A 26,094-nucleotide genomic window follows, 5' to 3' on the forward strand; every position below is an offset into this window, starting at 1 on the left:
GGCCTTCGAAATGATACTGGAGTTGCTGGCGGATGCCTTTGAGCATGCAAGGATTCTGAGCACTATGCATGATACCAAGAGGATCATAAGAAAGCTCGGTATTGCATACAAAAAGATAGATGCATGTCCAAATGACTGCATGCTATATCAGGGCAGCGACTGACGTGGCGAAAATTAGCGAGTTAAGAAATTATTATAAGAGATACGTTGCAAGTATAGTTCTCAACCAACTAAAAATCCGCTTATCAATTTAGAAGGGTTGTCACAAAAGTAGAATTAAAATATTGGGAGTATGAATCCCAAGTCGTCTCCCAACGAGTTGCAGAAAGATGTGCTATTTTATTAATCAGATGTTTTCTAAAAGGGTTTGAGTTTGATAGACAGAAAATTAAATCAGAGAATTTATGTAATTTAGATAAAAACCTTGACCGGGAGTAGATTAGTTGGAAGCCCTATCCTTGATGGATTTCTCTCAAGATCAATTGATAATTGAAGGTTGTCTGCTCAGTTATCCTTTACCGGGTAAAGGAAAGTCAAGCAAGTTGGAAGTCAGTTTCTATTCACAAGTTCTAATCCTCTCCCTTGGGAAGGACTAGTGTCAGTGATTAGATAGCGACCCAACGTTAAATCCAATTATAATTTTACTCTTGAGCACCCAACTCAAGGTCTTCCTTTCAATCAACTCCCAATCAAGTTATGGAACTACTCGCTCATTATGATTGTAAAATTCACGAAATAAGAAGGGGAAATAAAGAAAGCCATGATAAATAATAATCAAAAGAATCAATTAAAAATAAAATAGTTCTTGTATTAATAAATTCTAAAAATAATCCAATAGTAATTCTGAACAAAATAAGGATATGAAAGAGTAAGTGACAAGTAAGGAAACAAACTAGAATGATGAAGTCTTGGCAGAGGTAATAACTCTTCTCAATATCCCTATCCAAAAAGCAATAAAATCAAAATCCGAAGAACTATGAGTGTGTAGAGAGAAAACCTTGAGGAGGAGTAAAATCAGATCTAAAACTAAAATTATGCAGAATGAATGTCGTTCTTGGTCTCTGCATGTTCCCTGGCTCTAATATGCTTTTCTGGGCCGAGAACTGGGTCAAAACAGGGCCCAAAATCACCCCTAGCGAATTCTGCAGATTCTGCAGATCGCGCACGTCACGCGATCGCGTCATTCAGGCGTTCGCGTCATCCAGCATTTTGCCTTGCCACGCGTGCGCGTCGTCCACGCATTCGCGTCACTCTTGCAGCTTCCAATTCACGCATTCGCGTCAGGCACGTGAGCGCGTCACTGCAATTTCCTCTATTTCGCGCGGTCGTGTGAGCCATGCGTCCGCGTCACTTCTCGCTGGTCATCTCCTCAATTTCTTGTGTTCCTTCCATTTTTGCAAGCTTCCTTTCCAATCTCCAAGTTATTCATGCCCTATAAATCCTGAAACACTTAACACACAGATCACATCATCGAATGGAATAAAGGAGAATTAAAATACATAATTAAAATCTCTAGGAAGCGAGTTTTCAACGATGGAGTAATTTTGGGAAGGAATTGTAAATACATGCTAATTTAATGAATAAGTGGGTAAAGATTTGATAAAACCACACAATTAAACACAATATAAACCATAAAATAATGGTTTATCAACCTCCCCACACTTAAACATTAGCATGTCCTCATGCTTAGTTGAAGGAGATAAAATAAATGAGTAGGAACATGTAAAACTCATGCAATGCAATGCAACCTATATATGTGAATGCAACTATATGATTCTTGCCCACTTGGTCAAAAGTTAATAAGTTCTTCAAGACAATCACAAATCAAATTCCACTAATTCAATTCTTATACAGTAATAGCAGATAAAAATGCAAGAAGGTAGCTCATGAAAGCAGGGAACATAGAATTTAAGCATTGAACCCTCACTGATAATGTATGTACACTCTAGTCTCTCTAGTGTATAGGGTAATCACTCTATCCTTCTCTAATCATGCTTTCTAATTTTTGTTCTTCACCTAACCAATCAACAACATTTAATATACCAATGCAAACATCATGAGGTCTTTTCAAGGTTGTAATGGGGCCAAGGTAAGGGTAAGAATACATATATGGCTGAGTAAGCTTATAAATTGAATCTTTAATTAACCCAAGCTTTCACCTAACACATACATATATGTATTCTATATAACTTAAATTTCATACCTAGCTACCCAAAATTTCCCTTTCACATTCTTTACTCATGTATCAACTTTTATTTTAATTTTATCATACATGCATTTATCTTCGAATTTTTTTAACTTAACATTGGGGTAATTTTGTCCCCTTATTTATTTATTGAATATTTTTAGATTTTTTTTTGAAAATAAAATAAACATAGTTTATCAATGCACATAGATTTTTAATTTTTATAGTTTCACATGAGTAGGCACCCAAATTCCCATTATATTATCATGACACATTTCCTTATTATCTTTTGTTCCCACAATCTTCCCATACTCAATTAACACACAATTCTACCTCAAGCTAACCAAAGATTCAATTGGGATATATAATTATTTTTTTGCTTAAGGCTAGTAATGTGGTAAAATAAAGAACAAATGGGATTTAAAGGCTCAAAGTGGCTAACAAAGGTAACTTAAGGGGTAGGCTTAATTTGGATAAGTGAGCTAAACAAATAATTGCCTCAATCATATGCAAGCATATAAATATATTAAACATTAGACATATAGGACGAAACAAAATATAGATTACAATCATAGAGAAGTAAACACACAAGAATAAAACAATTATGGTTAAATAATGTAACCATGTACTTAGGCTCAAAGTCTCACAGGTTGTGTGTTCTTTAGCTCAAAAATCATGTTCCAAATACAACTTCAAGCAAATTTAACATAAAAGTTTTGATTAAAATTAGTAAAATTTTGTTCTAAAAATAGAGTTTTAGAAGAAACTTATTATCTTTTCAATCAAGTAGAACATGCATGCAACTAACCTATTACTATGCAATTTATCCTATTCTACAAAAGAAAAAACTAACTAAATATCCTATTTTATTGGTGTTAGGGAAGAGAAATTACCTCCGAAAGTCAGGTACTGACCGACCTCCCCACACTTAAGGCTTTGCACCGTCCTCGGTGCCATCTGTCAGGAACAAAGGTGGGCTGGTAGCAGTATCTCTATAGTCGGGACCGTCATGGATCCCTGTGCTGGTAAAGGAAGTGGAGTCGGGGGTGTCTGAGTCTCTGTATTTTCCTTTAAGTAGCTCTTTGAGGTATGTGAATCGGCGCTTGTTATGGCGCTCTCTTATCTTTGCTTTGTGTTCCTGCCGATCCAACCTCTCAAGTATGTGATGGAGCAGGTGGTTTGTTGTAGGTGCTTGTGGTATTGAAGGAGGAATGTCTTCAGCCGGTTCAGTTGGCTGGCTTGTAGTGGCCGCTGGAAGTCTGATATATTTCCCGTTAGGGACGTACTGATCATCCCGTGGAAGCATGGCTTTGGTGTCCCCAGCTCTGTAGGAGACTCTGGCTGCTGAGACGAGATCTGAAACTAGGGTGGAAAAAGGTAAGTTGCCCGCAATTTGTACGTGTCCCATGACATTCCGGATGTGTCTTGGTAAGTTCAGAGGCTGGTTTGTAAGAATACACCACAGTAGAACGGCCATGTCTACAGTGAAGGAGGACTCGTGGGTGCTCGGGAAGACATAATGGGACATGATCTGTGCCCATACGCGAGCCTCCAAGGTAAGTACGGAAGCCGATATTCCCTTAGGTCGGGAACGATGGTATCCGTAGATCCATCTGCTGCCAGGTAGTGCGATAACTCTGAGAACAGCGTCCCAGTCAAATTGGTACATCTGGCACTTGAGTGCGGCTTTTTGAAATGCGTCCAGTCCTTCAGGAGTAGGGGGAAGATCTAGAGCCTGTTGAATGGCCTCTTCTGTAATGGGGACTTATTTCCGACGGACATAGACAGACTGCGGGGTTGGCAGGTGGAAATTAGAGTAGAACTCGACTACCCAGGAAAGATTAACCTGCCATGGCTGTCTCTGTAGGAAACTCCATTGTCTTCGTTCAATTTGCGGGTCAACAAATTCAGCAATACGGGTCGGGAGGATAAGAAGGTATTTATTGTTGTAACTCCTTTCTGCCAGTATGGGGAACATCTGCTCACAGTAGCGATTGGTAAATCGTGCAGTGTCCTTTGCTGGGAAGGCTTTCTCTTTTTCATTAACCTTTATAATTCTCTTAATCCTTTTTGTTGAGGGCTTAACTGCAGTTGAAGATGGCTCTGCGACTAAACCTCGTTTGGTTCCTCTCCTTGCTGTTGATTTGGGAGTAGCTTTCTCCTTGCCTTTCTTGGTGGCCATCCTGAAAGAAAGAAAAGAGAAAGTCTGTTAAAATGTCAAGGGATAGAGCAAGGAAGAGGGCGGGGAAGGTGGTAATCAATGCACATTAAAAGATGAATGATGTTAACACATGGTCATGACTACATGTGAAAAAGCATCAATAGAAATATAGCAAGTGCATATGATGACAATTAAATGCAAGGTGTTTATTGGCATGCAAGCAAAGGCATGAGTAGCATAAGTCAAGCATTCAATGTCCAAGTTAGATTACCAAGCCTTTCAAAATAATAACCTGTTTGTAATAACAATTATATTTAAATAATAAAATAAAAGAAGAGTTTTTGTGAAAAGCAAGCAAATAGGGTAGTAGATTAAAAGAAATCTCAAAATGGTGCACAGTGTCATATGGGTGTTTTCACAAACACATAGCATGCATGGTGAATAAGCTAATGAAAGTATTGAATTGGAACATGCAAGCAACCCTTAAAAATTAATATATAATTGCCAAATAATTTTGCAACAATCCACAAGCATATAATAAGAAATAACGACCCAAATAAATTTCCAACACCAATTAAAAAGAAAAAAATAGAAAAAGAAAACATGGATAATGAAAGTAAAAAGAAAAAAAATGGAAGAAGAAAACATAAAATAAAGAAGAAGAATAGAAAAGTAAGGAGGGAAGAAGAAAAGAAAAACCTTGATAATGGTGGTGAGAGAGAGAAAGTAGAAAGTGAGAAAGAAGGAAGGAGGAAGAAAGGGGAAGAAAATAATGAGGGAAAAGAAAAAGTAGAATTAGGGGAAGAGAAAGATAAGATATGTTGGCAGATTAGGATAAGCTGTGCGGCGCAAGCGACGCGGACGCGTGGAGTACGCGTTCGCGCGGATGGCGCTTATATGAAATGACGCAGTCGCGTCGGTCACGCAGACGCGTGACTCGTTTGTGCTACTGGCGCGAAGGCAGCCTCGCGCTCGCACAACTCTTTGTTCAAAACTCATTATTGCCAAATTCCAGGGTGACGCGTTCACGTGGTGGACGCGATCGCGTGGGTGGCCAATATTGAAATACAACGCGGACGCGTGGGGCACGCGTTTGCGTGGTGAGGCTTGTGCGTCTAGCGCCAGTCTAGCCTCACTCCAGCACAACTTTCAGCCATGCATCTTTTTTTACGTCGATTTTTAGGTCACGTGTCCGCGTGGGTGACGCGGACGCGTGGGAGGCATTATTCCCAAATGACGCGGATGCATCAGCGACGCGGTCGCGTGGGGCGATTTGTGTCTAAGGCACGCCTCCAGCCACGCTCCCGCGTGACTCTCTGTTCGATTTCTTTTTCTTCTTTACTCACCTACGACGCGGACGCGTCGGCGACGCTATCGCGTCGCGTGCTCCTTTTTTTTATATGCAAATGTGCAATTGAAGATGCAAACTGAATGTGTGAATAATGAGAAGAGTTATTGAAAAATAAAATTAAGAAGAAGGAAAGGAACGATCATACCATGCTGGGTTGTCTACCACCTAGCACTTTGCTTTAAGGTCCTTAAGTTGGATGCTCCACTAGCTCAGTCTTCTGCTGTGGGTGGATCCTTCAAGAGGAAGATCTCTAGCTCCTTGGGTTTTGTCGCCTTCTCACCATGATATAGCTTTAAGCGATGTCCATTAACTTTGATGAATTCAGAGCTTGAAGGATGACTCAGATGGAAGACTCCGTATGGCTCAGCCTTCTCTACTCTATATGGACCTTCCCATCTTGATCTTAACTTGCCTGGCATGAGCCTCAGTCTAGAGTTGTAAAGGAGGACAAAGTCCCCAGGTTGGAACTCTCTCCTCTTGATGTGCTTATCATGCACTCCCTTCATCTTTTCCTTGTACAGGCTTGAGTTCTCATAAGCTTCTAGGCGTAGGCTCTCTAATTCTTGCAGTTGCAACTTCCTCTCCGTTCTAGCCTTCTCAAATTCCATATTGCACTCCTTTACTGCCCAAAAGGCTTTGTGCTCTACCTCAACTGGGAGGTGACAGGCTTTTCCATAAATTAAGCAGAAGGGGCTCATCCCAATGGGTGTCTTGTATGCTGTTCTGTATGCCCAGAGTGCATCTTGTAGCCTGGTGCTTCAGTCTCTTCTATGAGGTTTGACTATCTTCTATAATATACTCTTTATCTCTCTGTTAGACACCTCAGCTTGCCCATTAGTTTGGGGATGGTAGGCTGTTGCCACTTTATGAACTATTCCATGCTTCTTCAGTAATTTTGTTAGCTTCCTGTTACAGAAATGGGTGTCTTGATCGCTCACGATTGCTCGTGGTGATCCAAAGCGACAAATAATAATGGTTCTAACAAAGGAAACAACAGTGTTAGCATCATCAGTGCGGGTAGGAATTGCTTCTACCCATTTAGAAACGTAATCTACAGCTAACAATATATAAAAATGACTATTAGAATTTGGAAATGGACCCATGAAGTCAATGCCCCAAACATAAAAAATTTCACAGAAAAGCATAGTCTGTTGAGGTATCTCATCCCTCTTGGATATATTACCAAACCTTTGGCATGGGGAACTAGATTTACAAAATTCAGCAGCGTCTTTAAAAAGAGTAGGCCACCAGAATCCACAGCCTAAGATTTTTCTAGCTGTTCTTTGAGGGCCAAAATGTCCTCCACTCTCAGATGAGTGGTAGGCTTTTAAATTGGACTGGAATTCTGATTGAGGCACACACCGTCTAATTACCTGGTCAGCGCCACTTCTCCATAAATATGGGTCATCCCATATATAATATTTGGACTCGCTTTTCAGCTTGTCTCTTTGATGCTTATTAAAGTTTGGAGGAAAGTTGCGGCTAACTAGATAATTAGCTACAGGCGCATATCAAGGGACTACTTCAGATACTGCTTGTAAGTTATCAAATGGGAAATTATCATTTATAGGAGTGGCGGTATCCTTAATGTGCTCAAGGCGACTCAAGTGGTCTGCCACTAGATTCTGGTTACCACTCCTATCCTTAATTTCTAAATCAAATTCTTGTAGTAGCAGTATCCAACGTATAAGCCTTGGTTTGGACTCCTTTTTAGCTAATAAATACTTTAGAGCTGCGTGGTCTGAGTACACTACTACTTTAGTACCAAGTAAATAGGCTCGGAATTTATCCAGAGCAAAAACAATAGCAAGAAGCTCTTTCTCAGTAGTAATGTAATTAGACTGAGCCGTGTCTAAAGTCTTAGACGCATAAGCAATTACAAAAGGATCCTTACCTTCACGCTGAGCCAGTGCTGCTCCTACTACATGGTTGGAAGCATCGCACATGATTTCAAATGGTTGGCTCCAGTCTGGTCCTCTCACAATTGGAGCTTGAGTCAGGGCGGTCTTCAGCTTATCAAATGCTTGTTTGCAATCCTCACTGAACTCAAACTCAATATCTTTCTGCATTAGTCTGGATAAGGGTAGTGCTACCTTACTAAAGTCCTTGATGAATCTCCGGTAGAAACCTGCATGGCCAAGGAACGAACGGACTTCCCTCACAGAGGAGGGGTAAGGTAAATTAGAAATAACATCCACCTTTGCTGGATCTACAGAAATGCCAGTATTAGACACAACATGTCCTAGTACAATCCCTTGTTTTACCGTAAAGTGACATTTTTCAAAATTTAATACAAGGTTTGTACTGACACATCTATCTAATACTCTAGATAAACTATCCAAGCAAAGGCTAAATGAATCACTATAAACACTAAAATCATCCATAAAAACCTCCATACAATCCTCAATAAGGTCAGAGAAAAGACTCATCATGCACATTTGGAAAGTAGCTGGTGCATTGCATAAGCCAAAGGGCATTCTCTTATAAGCATAAGTGCCAAAAAGACATGTAAAAGTAGTCTTTTCCTGATCTTCAAGAGCTATATGGATTTGAAAATATCTTGTATACCCATCTAAAAAGCAATAATGGGATTTACTTGACAGGCAATCAAGCATCTGATCAATGAATGGCAAGAGGTAATGGTCCTTGTGAGTGGCTTGGTTGAGATGCCTATAGTCAATGCAAACTCTCCATGAATTCTGTACTCTAGTTGTCAGAAGCTCTCCATACTCATTTCTTATTGTTGTGATTCCAGACTTATTGGGCACCACTTGTACTGGACTGATCCATTCGCTATCTGAGATGGGGTAAATGATATCTGCTTCAAGTAGCCTGGTCACTTCTTTCTTGACAACTTCTAAGATGGTGGGATTCAGTCTTCTCTGAGGTTGACGGACAGGCTTTTCTCCCTCTTCTAGGAATATTCTGTGCTCACAAACTTGAGGGTTGATGCCTACTATATCCGCCAGGCTCCATCCAATCGCTTTCTTGTGTTTCCTCAGCACACTGAGTAGCTGTTCTTCTTGTTGGGAAGTGAGTTCCCTTGCAATGATAACTGAAAACTTCTGCTTGTCCTCAAGGTAAGTATACTTGAGGTGTGGAGGGAGGGGTTTTAATTCTAATTTTTGCTCGTGGTCAGGCTCTGGATTATCTGGAGCTGGTGGTAATGGCAAAGTGCCCTCATTGTCCTCTGAAAGTGTCCCCACACTTGGACCTTGTCCTGTGTACTTCTCTTCTAATTCCTCCTGGTGAACTTCAGCCACGGTTTCATCTATGATGTCACACTGGGAGATAGAAAGGTCATCCGGAGGGTGCTCCATAGCTCTATTTAAACTGAATTTCACTATTCTGCCATCTATTTCAAAAGAATAAGTTCCGGAAAATGCGTCCAGCTTGAACTTTGAAGTCTTCAGGAATGGTCTTCCAAGCAGGATTGATGATGGCCTTCCTGAGTCATTAGGGGGCATTTCCAGGATATAGAAGTCAATGGGAAATGTGAGTCCCTTAATGCTCATTAATACATCTTCAGCAATTCCAACCACTGTAATAATGCTTTTATCTGCTAACACAAAACGAGTTGCCGACCTTTTTAAGGGAGGGAGCCTCAAAGTATCATATATAGACAAAGGCATTATACTAACACATGCTCCTAAATCACACATGCAGTCAGAAAATATCACACCACCAATAGTACAATTAACCATACATGGACCTGGATCGCTACACTTTTCAGGTATACCTCCCATTAAAGCAAATATAGAACTACCTAAAGGAATAGTTTCTAATTCATTAATTTTGTCTTTATGTATACATAAATCTTTTAGAAACTTTGCGTATTTAGGTACCTGCGGAATAACATCAAAAAGGGGAACAGTTACCTCAACCTTTTTGAATATTTCTACCATTTTGGGATCAAGTTCCATCTACTTCCTGGGCTTCCTTGCAATTTGTGGAAATGGAATAGGGAGGGCATTTTCTGCAGGGTCTGCCTCCTTTGGTGCTTCTTTCTGTGGTTGAGCGTCTTCTTCTTCAACCATGTCTTGTATCTTCTCTTCCTCTTCAGCATCCTTTACTTCCACCACCTCTTCAGCTGAGGCGTGTTCTGATGGGATTGGCTCCTCCTGATTCCTCTCTTGCAGTGTGGTGCCAGACCTTAGGGTGATGGCATTGATGCCACCCTTTGGATTGGGTAAGGGTTGAGAAGGAATCCCACTGGAGCTTGCATGTTGAGTGTTTGAAGTATTGGGTGATGCTAGCTGAGAGATGAGAGCTTGTATAGCGGATGCTAGGCCATTAACTGAACTCTCCACGTTCCTTTGTCCTTGCGTAATGGATTGAAGTGCCTCGTCACTCGGAGAGGAATAAGATTGAGTGATCTGCAGAACTTGTTGTTGGTTGTGCTGTGGTCCTTGGGACTGCCTCAGGTGAGGTGCTCTGTAAGGCTGGTTCTGGTTCTGCTGCCTGTTGTTGTTATTATTCCACCTCTGATATCCTTGATTGTCTCTGCCTCCTCTGTTATTGTTATCCCTCCAATTATGGTTAGAATTATCTCTCCAACCTTGGTTGAAATTGTCCTGCCATCCATGGTTGTAGCTCCCACCTTGATTGTATCCTTGGTTAGGGCGGTCATAGAAGTTATGAGTGGCTGCCATAGTATTTGTCTTCCTGCTGGAGCTACAGACATTCATCAGTATAATGGCTATAATCAGCACATATCCCGCACACTCTCTGTAGGACTAACTGTTGGCTTTGCTGTGCTTGTTGCTGACTCAACTGCATCTACTTCAGTAAGTTGGTCATTTCACATATGCTCTGAGTTAGAGCGGTAGTCTCCTTGCTAGAAGATACCTCTGCAACAGCTTTTGACCGGCCTTGTTTCTGTCTGTGATTCCTAGTAGATTCAGCCAAGTCGCTGATCAATTGCCATGCCTCATCAGTGGTCTTGTACTTTTTTATAGACCCATTGCTAGCACTTTCCAATGTGGTCTTATATTGAGGCCTCATGCCCTGTGTGACGTAGCCGAGCAACACTATCTTGTCAATCATATGGTGGGGGCATGCTTCCAGAAGATTGTTGAAGCGCTCCCAGTATTCGTAAAGAGTCTTGGATTTGTCCTAAACAATCATGGAAATGTCTTTCCTCAGTTTGTCAGTAACTTCAGCTGGAAAGAATTTTTCCAAAAATTCTCTTCTAAGCGTATCCCAGTCAGAAACAGTTGCTGCGGGTTGAGTGTAGTACCACTCTCTCGCCTTTCCCTCAAGAGAGAATGGGAAGGCTTTTAACATAATAGAAGTCTCATCTGCACCATCACGCCTGACAGTAGAACAGGCTGCTTGGAAATCCCTAAAGTGCTTGATAGGCTCTTGAGCAGGTAAGCCATGAAACTTAGGCATCAAGTTGAGCAGTGCAGTCTTTATTTCAAAATCTGTAGCCACCGCTGGGTGATGCGCTTGAAACGGTTGCATTGTAAAATCAGGGGCTCCAGCCTCCTGGATAGTAACTCTCCTAGGTGCTTCCATGTCACCTGCACGTAAATCAACCAAATCAGTAGAACGGGAGCTTGTTTCTCCTTTACGTGACGTTTCAGATTCGCCCTCGGGGAGGACTAACCGATGCTGAGCTTGCCTTATACGTGAAATAGTTCTTTCAATCTCAGGATCAAATACTGGCAAGCTTGGATCAGGAAGTGAACGCGTCATTTAACGAAAGAAACATGCAGGTCATAGTAGCAAAATAAAATAAAATGCAAATAAATAAATAAATTTCCAATCAATAACTTAGCACTCTATTGCAACTCCCCGGCAACGGCGCCAAAAATTGACGTGGCAGAAATTAGCAAGTTAAGAAATTATTATAAGAGATACGTTGCAAGTATAGTTCTCAACCAACCAAAAATCCACTTATCAATTTAGAAGGGTTGTCATAAAAGTAGAATTAAAATACTTGGAGTATGAATCCCAGGTCGTCTCCCAACGAGTTGCAGAAAGATGTGCTATTTTATTAATCAGATGTTTTCTAAAAGGGTTTGAGTTTGATAGACAAGAAATTAAATCAGAGAATTTATGTAATTTAAATAAAAACCTTGACTGGGAGTAGATTAGTTGGAAGCCCTATCCTTGATGGAGTTCTCTCAAGATCAATTGATAATTGAAGGTTGTCTGCTCAGTTATCCTTTACCGGGTAAAGGAAAGTCAAGCAAGTTGGAAGTCAGTTTCTATTCACAAGTTCTAATCCTCTCCCTTGGGAAGGACTAGTGTCAGTGATTAGATGGTGACCCAACGTTAAATCCAATTATAATTTTACTCTTGAGCACCCAACTCAAGGTCTTCCTTTCAATCAACTCCCAATCAAGTTATGGAACTACTCGCTCATTATGATTGTAAAATTCACGAAATAAGAAGGGGAAATAAAGAAAGACATGATAAATAATAATCAAAAGAATCAATTAAAAATAAAATAGTTCTTGTATTAATAAATTCTAAAAATAATCCAATAGTAATTCTGAACAAAATAAGGATATGAAAGAGTAAGTGACAAGTAAGGAAACAAACTAGAATGATGAAGTCTTGGCAAAGGTAATAACTCTTCTCAATATCCCTATCCAAAAAGCAATAAAATCAAAATCCTAAGAACTATGAGTATGTAGAGAGAAAACCTAGAGGAGGAGTAAAATCAGATCTAAAACTAAAATTATGCGGAATAAATATTGTTCTTGGTCTCTGCATGTTCCCTGGCTCTATTCTGCTTTTCTGGGCCGAGAACTGGGTCAAAACAGGGCCCAAAATCACCCCCAGCAAATTCTGCAGATTCTACAGATTGCGCACGTCATGCGATCGCGTCATCCAAGTGTTCGCGTCATCCAGCATTTTGCCTTGCCACGCGTGCGCGTCGTCCACGCATTCATGTCACTCGTGCAGCTTCCAATTCACGCGTTCGCGTCAGGCACGCGAGCGCGTCACTGCAATTTCCTCTATTTTGCGCGGTCGCGTGAGCCATGCGTCCGCGTCACTTCTCACTGGTCATCTCCTCAATTTCTTGTGTTCCTTCCATTTTTGCAAGCTTCCTTTCCAATCTCCAAGTCATTCATGCCCTATAAAGCCTAAAACACTTAACACATAGATCATGGCATCGAATGGAGTAAAGGAAAATTAAAATACATAATTAAAAATCTCTAGGAAGAGAGTTTTCAACGATGGAGTAATTTTGGGAAGGAATTGTAAATACATGCTAATTTAATGAATAAGTGGGTAAAGATTTGATAAAACCACACAATTAAACACAATATAAACCATAAAATAATGGTTTATCAGCGACAAAGAGTTGTCTAAATGCAAGCGATGCAGGACATCAAGATGGAAGCAAAAGACTAATAAGAACTCTAGAGTGAGGATCAACAGGGTTGTTAAGAAGAACGAAAAACCGCAAGCGGAGAAGACTCTTCGCTACTTTCCCCTTATTCCACGATTGCAGCAGTTCTACATGTCTAGTAAGACGGACGCTGACATACTGTGTCATAAGAGTGGTCATAGCTCTGATGGTATTTGTCGGCATCCACAGGAAGGCGAGGCATGGAAGGCATTTGACAGAACTTATTTTGACTTCTCCAGCGATCTGTGCAGTGTTCGCCTAGCCTTGGCTAGCGATGGCTTTAACCCTTATGGAAACATGAGCTCGAAGTACTCAATTTGGCTAGTGGTTCTTATTCCGTATAACCTGCTCCCTTGGATTTGCATAAAACCCACCTCTTTTATCCTCTCCATGATTATTTCTGCGCCTAAAATGCCTATAAATGATATAGATGTCTACTTATAGCCCTTGATCGATGAGTTGAAGCTGTTGTGGGTTGGTGTTGAAACGTACGATACTTACACGAAAAAAACTTTCAGGATGTATGCTGCACTAATGTGGACAATCAGTTATTTTCCAGGTTTAGGCAACTTGTCCAGGTGGAACACGTATGGTGGGAGAGCTTGTCCTGCATGCAATTTGGATAGTGAGACTAACCGGCTCACACACAGTCAGAAATGGTGTTTCAGGGGTCATCGTCACTTTCTGAATCCCACCCACAGATGTAGAAAGGACCGGGATAGATTTGATGGAAAGATAGAGGATAGAGGTCCACTTGTCAATCTCCCTGGTGGAGACATTGCGAGACAACTACAGGACGTGCATGTCCACCTTGGCAAGGTGCAATCGGTTGTTGGGAAAAGGACACACAGACAGTAAACCGTTGTACAAGACGAGTCCCCTTAGAAGAAGAGGAGTATATTCTTTGAGCTACCATACTGGGAAAACAATGGACTACGTCACAATCTTGATATGATGCACATAGAGAAGAATGTGTGCAACAATATAGTTTTCACCATAATGAACGAGAAAAGTAAATCTAAAAACCACCGTAAGGCAAGAAAAGACCTCTAATTGATGGAAATCAAGCATGATCTGTGGCCACGGGAAGATGGAAAGTACCTGAAGAGAGAACTTTTGCGTGGTCTAGAATTCAGAATAAATTCCCGTTGCAAGTATATATTCTAAACCAACAAAAGTCCTTTCTTACAAACGTTTTGGTTGTCACAAGTAACAAACCACTTTAAAATTGATAACCGAAGTATTTAAACCTCGGGTCGTCTTCTCAAGGAACTGCAGGGAGGTGTTCTTATTATTGGTTATGAGTTTTATAAATTGGGGGATTTTGAAAGTAAGGAACAAGTAATTTAAATGACAAGTAAAATAAATAAATAACTGTAAAATAAACTCTTGGCAAGGTATGAAAATTCGGAAGTCCTATCACAGTTACTCCTATGAGAATGGAAGTTAATCCCACTTAGTTAACCCTTATGAAAGCAAGGGAAAGTCATAAACTAGTTAGATTCCCAAGTCCTATCCAACTCCTAAGGAGAGACTAGAGTTAGTGGAATACCAGTCAATTTAGCCGACATAACAACCAATCACGGATAGTTGATAACTCAAGAGCCTCCAGTTAATCAATTAAAGCCAAGAATATAAAAAGCTAAATAAGAATCATAAACTGAAATACCTCAAATTATATTAAATAGAATATTCAAATCTAACATGGAAAAATTCATAAATTAAATTGGAAAAATAAACAAAAGGAACATTGAACCTGGAACTCAGAAGAAATCGTAAGTTGAAATAATAAAGTTGAAATCCTAATTTCTTTAAGAGGAATCCTAATCCTAAAACCTAAGAGAGAGGAGAGAACATCTCTCTCTAAAAACTACATCTAAAAAAACTAAAATTGTGAATTATGAGTTGGTGATTATGAATGAATGGATTCTCCCACTTTATAGCCTCTAATCTGTGTTTTCTGGGCCGAAAACTGCGTCAAAAACAGCCTAGAAATCGCCCTCAGCGATTTCTGTTACGTTCAGGTCGCGGCAAAGTGACGCGGAGGCGTCGTCCACGAGTTTGCATGGATTGCGTTTCTGCCAGGTCACGTGTCCGTGTGTTCCACGTGTTTGCATCATCTGGCATCGAGGCAGCTATGGCAAATTATATATCGTTGCAAAGCCCCGAATGTTAGCTTTCCAACGCAACTAGAACCATCTCATTTGGACCTCTGTAGCTAAAGTTATGACCGTTTGAGTGCAAAGAGGTAAGGCTGGACAGCTTATCAATTTCTTGTATTCCTTCCACTTTTGCATGCTTTCTTTCCATCCCCTAAGCTATTCCTACTCTGTAATCTCTGAAAACACTTAACACACATATCAAGGCATCAAATGGTAATAGGAGATGATTAATAATTAGCAATTTAAAGGCCAAAGAAACATGCTTTCAATCATAGCACAAAATCAGGAAGGAAAACGTAAAACATGCGATTAGTATGAATAAGTGGGTAAAGAGTTGATAAAAACCACTCAATTGAGCACAAGATAAACCATAAAATAGTGGTTTATCAACCTCCCCACACTTAAACATTAGCTTGTCCTCATGCTAAGCTCAAGAGAAGCTATAAAGGGGTGAAGAGGAGTGGTAGAATGTATGAAATGCAACCTATCTATATGAATGCAATTACATGCAAATTGTTTCTACCTACTTGGTTAAAAGTAAATAAGTTCTCCAAGACAAATATGAATCAAATTCCACTAATTCAAATCATACAGTGAAAACAAGTAAACTTGTAAGAAGATAGCTCATGAAAGCAGGGAACATAGAATTAAGCATTGAACCGTCACTGGTAGTGTATATGCACTCTAATCACTCAAGTGTATAGGGTAATTCACTCTACTCTTCTCTAATCATGCTTTCTAAACTTTGTTCTTCATCTAATCAATCAACAAGTATTTAATGTACCAATGCAAACATCATGAGGTCTTTTCAGGGTTGTAATGAGGCTGAGGTAAAGGTAAGTATATATATATATATATATATATATATATATATATATATATATATATATATATATATATATATATATATATATATATATATATATATATATAAAAGGCTAAGTGAGCTAACAAAGTGAATCATTGATTAGTCTAAGATCTCACCTAACATATACATACTTTATATAAATTAAAATGCTTTACCTAGCTACCTAAATTTTTCCCACTTTTGTATTACATGCTCATGTATCAAACTTATTTTTGAATTTTGTCCCATGTGCATTGATCCTTTTTATTTTGCATTTGGGGTAATTCATATATATATATATATATATATATATATATATATATATATATATACTTAAATTTTTTTTATTTTTTTAATGCACATGGTGATTTAATTATTTTGATTTCACATGAGCATGCTTCCCAAATTTTTAAATAACTTATTCAATTTAATTTCCCTTTTTTTTTCTATCATCCTATGTTCCCATAAAATTCCCCATACTTAAATTATACACAATATCTATCTTAAGCTAACCAAGGATTCAACTTGGAATTTTTATTTTGTTTTTCTGCTTAAGGCTAGTAATGTGGTTATGAAATAGAAAGGGGTTAAAAAGTTCAAAGTGGCTAACAAGGGCGATGTAAAAGGTAGGCTTATTTGGGATAAGTGAGCTAATAATAAATAATGGCCTCAATTATATGCAAGCATGTAAATACACTAAATAGTGGACATATAGAATGGAACAAAGCAAAGATTGCAATTATAGAGAAGAAAACACACAAGAATAAAAATTTATGGTTAAATAATGTAACCATATAAATAAGCTCAGAATCTCACAGGTTGTGTGTTCTTAGCTTTAAACCATGTTCCAAATACAACTTCAAACAAGTTTTAACATAAAAATTTTTCAAAAAGAGTCCTAAAAAGAAATTTATTACATTAGCCAAGTAGTAACTAAATGCCTAAAATCAAACAAACATGCAATTAAACATGCAAATGCAATAACTAATTTAACAAAGAAAATTTATTACTTGATGTTGAGACAGGAAGGTACTAACCCACGGAGATCGGTATCGACCTCCCCACACTTAAAGATTGCACCGTCCTCGGTGCATGCTAAGATGTACAAGTGGACGGGTCTCTCCAACTGATGCTTTTCTCCAAGGATTGTGCTGATGGACTTGTTTGTCTCCCCATTTAGAAGCTTTTCCCTTTTTCCGTCTTCGGTGGCCAGCCTGAAAGAGAAAAAGAAGAACAGTAACCCAGAAATAAAGATAAAATAAAATACGGTTGGGTTAATGCCAAATAATGAGGGTCTCAATTACATGGTAGCTACAACATGCAAGTGAAAAAACAGTAGAAGTACATGGCAAATCAAGAGTGCAAAAATTTGCAACAATAGGGAAGAGAGTGTGGGTAAGGAGAGATAATATAAATTCATGTCAATGTAAAAGTAATACAGGTATAAAAGATTGGCATTGATTTAAATAATATTACCTAACCAAAATAAAACAAGTCATTAAGCACCCAAAATAATTCAAGAGAAGATGCAACAGTTAAATAAGAAAATCGACACCAAAGGAAAAATAATGAATTTAGAAAAGAAAAGAAAAATATGTACTAAATTAAAATGCAATGAATGAAATATGCAAATAAATTAAGTAAAATAGAATGAAGGTGAAAAGGAATGAGAAGTGAAAGAAATAAAGTAAGTAAGAAAGAAGAAAAGATAGAAGAAATTAGGATTAGAAAAGAAAAGAAAATATAATTGGCGCTGATTTGGATGAGTTGTGCGGCGCAGGCGACGCGGACACGTGAGGGATGCGGTCGCGTGGTGCGCGATAAGGTCAGGTGACGCCGACGCGTGGGTCACGCGATCGCGTGGCCTGATTTGTGCGATTGGCGTGAGTGCAGCATCGCGTTCGCGCAACTCTCTGTTTGAAACTCTTTTCGCCAGATTTTTGGGTGACGCGGTCGCGTGGTTGACGCGATCGCGTGGATGGACATTTTTAAAAAACGACGCGGCCGCATGGGGAACGCGTTCGCGTGGGAGGGCTTGGGCGTCCAGCACGAATCCAGCCCCATTCCATCACAACTTGCTGTCATACACCCTTTTTACGTCGATTTTTAGGGCACGCATTCGCGTGGGTGACGCAGACGCGTGGGAGGCATTTTTCGCAAATGACGCGGACGCGTCAGCGATGCGGTCGCATGGATCAATTTGTGCCAAAGGCACGCCTCCAGCCACGCTCTCGCGTAACTCTCTGTTCACTTTTCTTTTCTTCTAATGCACTGGTGACGCGGACGCGTCAGCGACGCTGCCGCGTCGCGTGTGTGCTTTTTTTTTATTAATGCAGTATGCAGAATGCAATGCTAATATGAATGTTATGCAAAACTCCAGGTTCAATACAATAAAATAAAATAAAACTCGAAAACATATAAAACTAAATAAAAATGAAAAAGGAACGATCATACCATGGTGGGTTGTTTCCCACCTAGCACTTTTAGTTAAAGTTCTTAAGTTGGACATTTTCTGAGCTCCTTGTCATGGCGGCTTGTGCTTGAATTCATCCAAAAATCTCCACTAATGTTTGGAATTCCAGTAGCCTCCGGGATCCCAAATCTTGTTTCTACACCCGTCTTCAAGTTGATTATCATGATTCTATCTGGGTGGTTCAGCTTTAGAATTCTCAGTGAATCATCCAAACAACTTCCTAGATCCATTCAATTGAGCTCTACACCAACCCTTGCATTTAAACTTTGAGCACACAACCATGTTGAACCTTGCTTGACAACTCCAATCACTAACCATCTTCCTCTTACTCTTAATGCCACAAAGAGCTCTAAGTTGACCATCCGTATCCAGTAGCCCATATTCAAGTGGAATTAGAAAGCTAAGGGATATGAATTTTACCTACTTAAATATTGTTAAGGATGATAGCAACTTAGGGGGAGGTATTTCTAACGAATTTGCAAGCTACACTCCCTTGTGCTCTTCTCTGACAACTTCTACCTCTTTGCAAGTTTCTTCAATATCAACCTCTTCCTCTTGGTAGCTTTCTTCCCATTCAATCTCTTCTTCATTGCTCACCATGGGCATGAGAGGCTGTGCTTCTTCTTCTTCTTTAATCTCCATCTCTTGACCAACCTCTTCCAAGTCTTCAACCATGATATGCCTTGGAGGTTGTACACCCTCCTCAGCATTAATTTCAATCGCCTTGGAAGGAGGTTTTATAACCTGACTTTCCCATGGAGGTTCAGCATCTCCTAAGTCTGCAACTATTTCTTCCTCTGCAACTATTATGGCTTCCTCCACTTGTTCCAGTACAAAGCCATGTTCCTCATTGTCCACCGAAGTTTCTAGTGTCTCCTTCATGCTTTGCTCTTCTTTTGATTCTCCACATGTAGCCATGGGAGTTCTTTGAGTGCTCAGATGTCGGGAAGCTATTATATTTACTACCTCGGTTAAGGCAGTCGTGAGTTCCAGTATACTCCTTTGTATCTTCGCTTCCCCTTGAAAAAGAACACGAAGTCTGTCATCCATTGGAGGTTGGGGTGGATATGAGGGTTCATTGGTTGGGAGAGAGGGTTCATAATATGGAGGTGGTTCTTCTTGATAAGGATATAGAGATGGTGAATATTGAGGTGGTGGTTCATGAGAGTAGTTGTGTTGGAATGGGGGTGGTTCTGTGTATGGTTCATTTGGCTCATAAGGTGGTTGGTATGGTGGATATGTGTTAGAGTCATATGGAGGTGAATGGTGGTAGTTGGCTTGTGAGTGTAGTGGTTCAAAGTTGTGTTGAGGAGGTTCATAGGCATATGATGGGGGTCCGTCATATCTATCATCTTGGTATGCCTCCTGGAATGGCTCTTGACTATAGTAATTTGGTGGATGTTGGTTATCACAGAAGGGTCCACCATAACTATTGTCTTGGTATGCATCGTGGAATGGTCTTTGTCTGTGGTACTGTGGAAGGTGTTGTTGCCGGAAGGGTTGATCAGATCCTCGTGGCTCCTTCTATCTCTGATTGTTTTGATCTTGATGCATGTTCCTGTTATAATTTCCATTCCTTGCAACAACATTGGAACCAAACTCAAAGCGAGAGGGGTGAGAACTCATAACAGTAATTAAAAACGAAAATAAAAATAAATTTTAAATTAAAAGGTTATTTAAATTTTGATTTTAAATTTTAGAAATTTGAAATTTGATTTTTTTGAAATAAGATAAGATAAGATTTTGAAAAAGATATGAATTTTGAAAAAAAGATTTGAATTTTGAAATTTTAAATTTTGAAATTTGAAATTTGAAATTTGAATTTTAAAATTTTTAATTTAAATTTTGAAAATTGAAATATGAAATTTTGAAATTTGAATTTAAAATTTTTTAATTTGAATTTTGGAAATTGAAATTTGAAATTTGAAATTTGAAATTTGAGTTTTAAATTTTGAATTTTTGAATTTAATGAGGAAAGAGAAAAATAATAAAATGACACCAAACTTAAAATTTTTAGATCAAAACGAAGAAAACAATTAAGAACAACTTGAAGGTCAAGATGAACACGAAGAACAACTTGAAGATCAAGATGAACACCAAGAACAAATTTTTGAAAAAAAAAATTTTAATAACTAAATAAAAACCAATAACCTCTTAATTTACGAAAGAGCAAAAATAAAAACAAATAAACAAGCAAAAAGTAAATATTTACAATAACCAATAATAAGGCACACGTTTGCAATTTCCCGGCAACGGTGCCATTTTGAAGAGAGAATTTTTGTGTGGTCTAGAATTCAGAATAAATTTCCGTTGTAAGTATAGCTTCTAAACCAACAAAAGTCCTTTCTTACAAATGTTTTGGTTGTCACAAGTAACAAACCCCTTTAAAATTAATAACCGAAGTATTTAAACCTCGGGTCGTCTTCTCAAGGAACTACAGGGAGGTGTTCTTATTATTGGTTATGAGTTTTGTAAATTGGGGTTTTGAAAGTAAGGAACAAGTAATTTAAATGACAAGTAAAATAAATAAATAACTGTAAAATAAACTCTTGGCAAGGTATGAAAATTCGGAAGTCCTATCCTAGTTACTCCTATGAGAATGGAAGTTAATCCCATTTAGTTAACCCTTATGAAAGCAAGGAAAAGTCAAGTGAACTAATTAGTTAGATTCCCAAGTCCTAGCCAACTCCTAAGGAGAGACTAGAGTTAGTGGAATACAAGTCAATTTAGTCGACATAACAACCAATCACGGATAGTTGATAACTCAAGAGCCTCCAGTTAATCAATTAAAGCCAAGAATATAAAAAGCTAAATAAGAATCATAAACTGAAATACCTCAAATTATATTAAATAGAATATTCAAATCTAACATGGAAAATTTCATAAATTAAATTGGAAAAATAAACAAAAGGAACATTGAACCTGGAACTCAGAAGAAATCGTAAGTTGAAATAATAAAGTTAAAATCCTAATTCCTTTAAGAGGAATCCTAATCCTAAAACCTAAGAGAGAGGAGATAACCTCTCTCTCTAAAAACTACATCTAAAAAAACTAAAATTGTGAATTATGAGCTGGTGATTATGAATGAATGGATTTCTCCACTTTATAGCCTCTAATCTGTATTTTCTAGGCCGAAAATAGCCCAGAAATCGCCCCCAACGATTTCTGTTACGTTCAGGTAGCGGCAAAGTGACGCGGAGGCGTCGTCCACGCGTTTGCGTGGATTGCATTTCTGCCAGGTCACGCGTCCGCGTGTTCCACGCGTTCGCGTCGTCTGGCATCGGGGCAGTTATGGCAAATTATATATTGTTACGAATCCCCAGACGTTAGCTTTCCAACGCAACTGGAACCATCTCATTTGGACCTCTTTAGCTAAAGTTATGACCGTTTGAGTGCGAAGAGGTCAGGCTGGACAGCTTAGCAATTTCTTCAATTTCTTGTATTCCTTCCACTTTTGCATGCTTCCTTTCCATCCCCTAAACTATTCCTGCCCTATAATCTCTGAAAACACTTAACACACATATCAATGCATCGAATGGTGATAAGAGAGGATTAATAATTAGTAATTTAAAGGCCAAAGAAACATGTTTTCAATCATAGCACAAAATCAGGAAGGAAAACGTAAAACATGTGATTAGTATGAATAAGTGGATAAAAAGTTGATAAAAATCACTCAATTGAGCACAAGATAAACCATAAAATAGTGGTTTATTAGTACCTATCTACCATCTTTACTATGACCAATCCACAGAAGGATGTCTTTTTACGGACTATCAAGAATGTGGTCTTTCCAGATGAGTACTCTAGCAACATTTTTTGCTGTGTTGACCTAAGATAGCGCAAGATTTCGGGCTTGAAAAGTCACGACTGTCACATTCTGATGGAGCATCTACTGCTAATTGCGTTAAGGAATGCTTTGCCTGCCCCAGTGTTTTTTGTCCTGGTGGATTTATCATCCTTTTTTTGCAGAATATGCAGTAAATCCATTGACCCTCAACAACTTTCTCTCCTTCAGGATCATGTGGTGCATATTCTGTGCCGCATGGAGATGATTTTCCCTCCTTCTTTCTTCACCGTCATGGTTCATTTGATGGTACATCTGGTCGAGGAAGTGCAACTCGGTGGCCCAGTTCAATATCGGTGGATGTACCCAATTGAAAGGTACCTATGTCGTCTCAAGCAGTACGTGCGTAATAGATCACAACCGGAGGGCTCAATTGTAGAGGGATACTTATCGGAGGAGATTCTCATATTCTGTTCAAGATACCTCGATAATGTTGAGAGTAGGATCAATCGACCAATGCGTGCTGACGATCGACCGTGTGAACATAGTGAGTGTGATAGTGTAGCCATGTTTCCAGGGGTAGGAAAAGCTGTGGGGGCTGCTTCGTTTTACACTCTCACACCAACTGAGAAATTTTAAGCTCACCGTCACGTCTTGGTCAATTCTCTGGCTGTGAAAAAGTTCATAGAGTAAGTAAAGTTGATATTATGGAATACAAAAATAACATACTCTAGATGGAGATTCTGATATGAAACTGCTGTGATCTATCCAGTGATTTCAGGGCCATCATAAAGAGGCAGTTGCGAAGCAGGACAAGGTCCCAGTCTCACATAGATAGCGTTGTGCACAGAGATTTTTTCGAGTGGTTCAAGCGTGAGGTGAAGCCTGTTATGATCAATCCTGTTATCGACGGTATCCTATTTGTTCTATCCCAAACTGATGAAATGTGTAATTGTTACCTACCAGGTTCCTTTGGGAAGCATTAGGCATTCGAGCGAACTGCAGTGGCTTGCATGTGGCCCCAATGTTTAAGCTAGCCCCTTTATAGCTTACAATGTAAATGGATTTAGGTTTAGGACCCTGTCAAGAGAAGAAGGGCTAAAAACTCAGAATAGCGGGGTTCACGTCACTTCCGACACTAGAAGTTATGCAAGCAAGCGCGACAGTAATGTTGCGGTTGGTGGTGTCTTGTATTATGGGAAACTAGTGGACATCATAGAGTTGAATTACAGTGGTCAATTCACAGTCATTTTGTTTAGATGTATCTGGACAAACACCACATCTGGTAGAGGCATAAAACAAGATGTTTTAGGCCACACACTTGTCAATTTCTCTAATCTGATACATGTTGGTGATCGAGAGGATGACGAACCGTACATTCTTGCATCAAAGGCTCACCTTGTATAATATGTGGAAGATGAGGTTGATATGGAATGGAGTGTAGTAGTTCATGTGAAACCAAGAGATTTGTACGACATGGGTGATATACATGAACACTGTGAGGTGGAACTTTCCTGCCAACCGAGTTTATCTGAGTTGGCTGAGTGTGACATGGAAGGTTTGTCGCTGATAAGGGAGGGCGATTTAGAAGAACCCACCAATGATGCCTTCGATACTCACGAAGAGGCTGTTGATTCTTAGATGTGTTTGGCAATGAAGACTAAAAATTGATTTGAGTAAGTGTTATTAAGAATATGCGAATTATATATGACTCTAGAATTTGTTGGTTTATAATGATTCTGGTGTAGAACATTTGCTTATTATTATTATTATTATTATTATTATTATTATTATTATTATTATTATTATTATTATTATTATTATTATTCTGGTGTGATACATATGCTCCTAATTAAGTTTCTTTGCTAAGTGCGGTATTCCTCTAATAGGTTTATTTGATATTTATACACTTGTACTAGTACATATCTTGCAATTTTAAGAATATGGTTCATTTGTACACTATTCTACTAGAATTTGCTACTGTACTAGCAGTGAATGTCACAATTGCTTGTGGTTTATAATGGTTTTATTTTCTGATTAGCTGAATACATGCTAGGAGTTATTAAGGATTTCAGATATTTGATTTGTCTTTTTTAAATATAGAGTAGCTAGAGTTAACTGTTGCTTGATAGGAATATGCAAGGTTATTTTGCTCACTTGTTTCATGATGGGACTTATCAGGGAAATTGGAAGAGAGGGACTTCTTTCTTTGCGGCACTAGCATCTGGTTTTCCAAGGCAATGGTTCAGGCATTTCCGTTCTCCTCGCTAGAGCACGCAACATCATTTGCAAGGGACTTATGGTTCAACAAGTCACCTATTTAATCATGACTGAATGTGTTCTCTGCACAGCTACACATAGATCAGGCTGCTAAGTTTGCGCCTGGGCCTATTATGTTGGTACGCTCTGATAAGTCGGACAATTGCTTGGTCCTTTTACTTTTTCAAACTGTAACACTAATTTGAGTGATGTTATTATCCTATAAACAAAGGACACTACCGAAGTTCTTACATTGTTTGAGCCTCTTAACACTGCAGGAATTGGAGCAATTCAGAAGAAAGTACAGCAGGAAATTTGGCTTTGTGTTCATAACAAGTATAGACAAGAAGCTGTCGCACCAAATACTGGAGGAGGTGAAGATAAGATAAACTATTTTCTACACATGCCTCAATTATATTAGTGTGCAATCTTATTGTTGATAAAAAAGCCCAACATCATACTTTATCGATACAGTTTAATATGGACTGGTTCTTTGTAGCTGGCCAGCTGGTCATACCTAGTGATATAAAGCTATGTTATTTGTTGTTGGTATATAACTTACAATAGGATCAGTACCCATCATCCATCTTTTTATTAACAAAAAAATTATAATACAAAAAATTACAATAAGATCAGTATCCTAATTTGGATGCAACGGCTATATATCACTACTCATTCCAGTTCTGACTTCTGAGTGTTTTTTTAGCAAGTCACTGCAGATATTTTGGTGATGAATAATAATTCAGAGTCTTAATTTAACTTTTTTAATTTTTAGAACAATTGTTAACCCTTTTCAACTTATTGTAATAATTATCATGAATTGTGAACCATTATTGTTAGTTAGACAATAGCTTAATAATACTTATGTATGTACTGTTGGACATTGCGCAGACACGATATAACAATCCTCTTTCTGTTGAACTTGATATTATGTCTTGGGAGGAATTCATTATTATAGAGAGAAAGCTTGCATGACTTTGGGACCGTATGCCAAACAATAAACTGGCAGTGTTGCTTAACCATATTTTTTTTTTGTTTTTATACCAATTGGTAATACATTGGAGTGACTTGGCTCTGATGTAACTTTCAGGTTTATCTCAAGAGAATGCTCAAGAAACTCCAGAAGAAATAGGGGAGGTAGTTCAAGACTCGATGGAGGAGGACGACGTTGTAAAAGGCGATAGTTCCGAGGAGGTTCTTTCTATTGTAAACAATGCTCCAATGCTTACTTTTGACCTCAATAAAACACCAGAAGAGAATGGGATCTTTTGAGTCATGTTGTATGGACTTGTTAGTTTGATCTTGTTAGATACATGTGATTTTTTACAGTCTCTGAGTTGATCTGGTTATTGAAAAATTGGCATGTAATTGGTATACTCGACTTGGATGATTTGTCTTTTTAATTGGTGTGAGCTTAATGCGGTAGCAAGGAACACATTCGAGATTAAAATTATGTTGACTTTATATATCCTACTTAGTCTTTTGTGACTTGAAATTGTTTTG

The 26,094-nt window shown here is 38.8% G+C and overlaps 1 protein-coding gene across 1 annotated transcript; it reads left to right on the top strand.

The window, feature by feature from the left end:
* The first annotated feature begins 2,078 nt into the window (after nt 1–2,078).
* Nucleotides 2,079–23,739, top strand: LOC112721694 (uncharacterized). Its single transcript, XM_025772732.1, has 6 exons — nt 2,079–2,089; nt 13,009–13,393; nt 13,511–13,920; nt 22,518–22,937; nt 23,114–23,298; nt 23,381–23,739. Exons 1-6 carry the CDS (start codon nt 2,079–2,081, stop codon nt 23,737–23,739), a joined length of 1,770 nt encoding a protein of 589 aa, XP_025628517.1.
* The last annotated feature ends 2,355 nt before the right edge of the window (nt 23,740–26,094 follow it).

This window comes from Arachis hypogaea, chromosome 11 (assembly GCF_003086295.3).
Source record: "Arachis hypogaea cultivar Tifrunner chromosome 11, arahy.Tifrunner.gnm2.J5K5, whole genome shotgun sequence".
Taxonomy (NCBI): domain Eukaryota; kingdom Viridiplantae; phylum Streptophyta; class Magnoliopsida; order Fabales; family Fabaceae; genus Arachis; species Arachis hypogaea.

Coding starts and splice junctions, on each gene's coding strand:
- LOC112721694 (XM_025772732.1), top strand. Junction 13,394..13,510: donor AGTACTCAATTTGGCTAGTG/GTTCTTATTCCG, acceptor GTCTACTTATAG/CCCTTGATCGATGAGTTGAA. Junction 22,938..23,113: donor AAAGCTGTGGGGGCTGCTTC/GTTTTACACTCT, acceptor CAGTGATTTCAG/GGCCATCATAAAGAGGCAGT.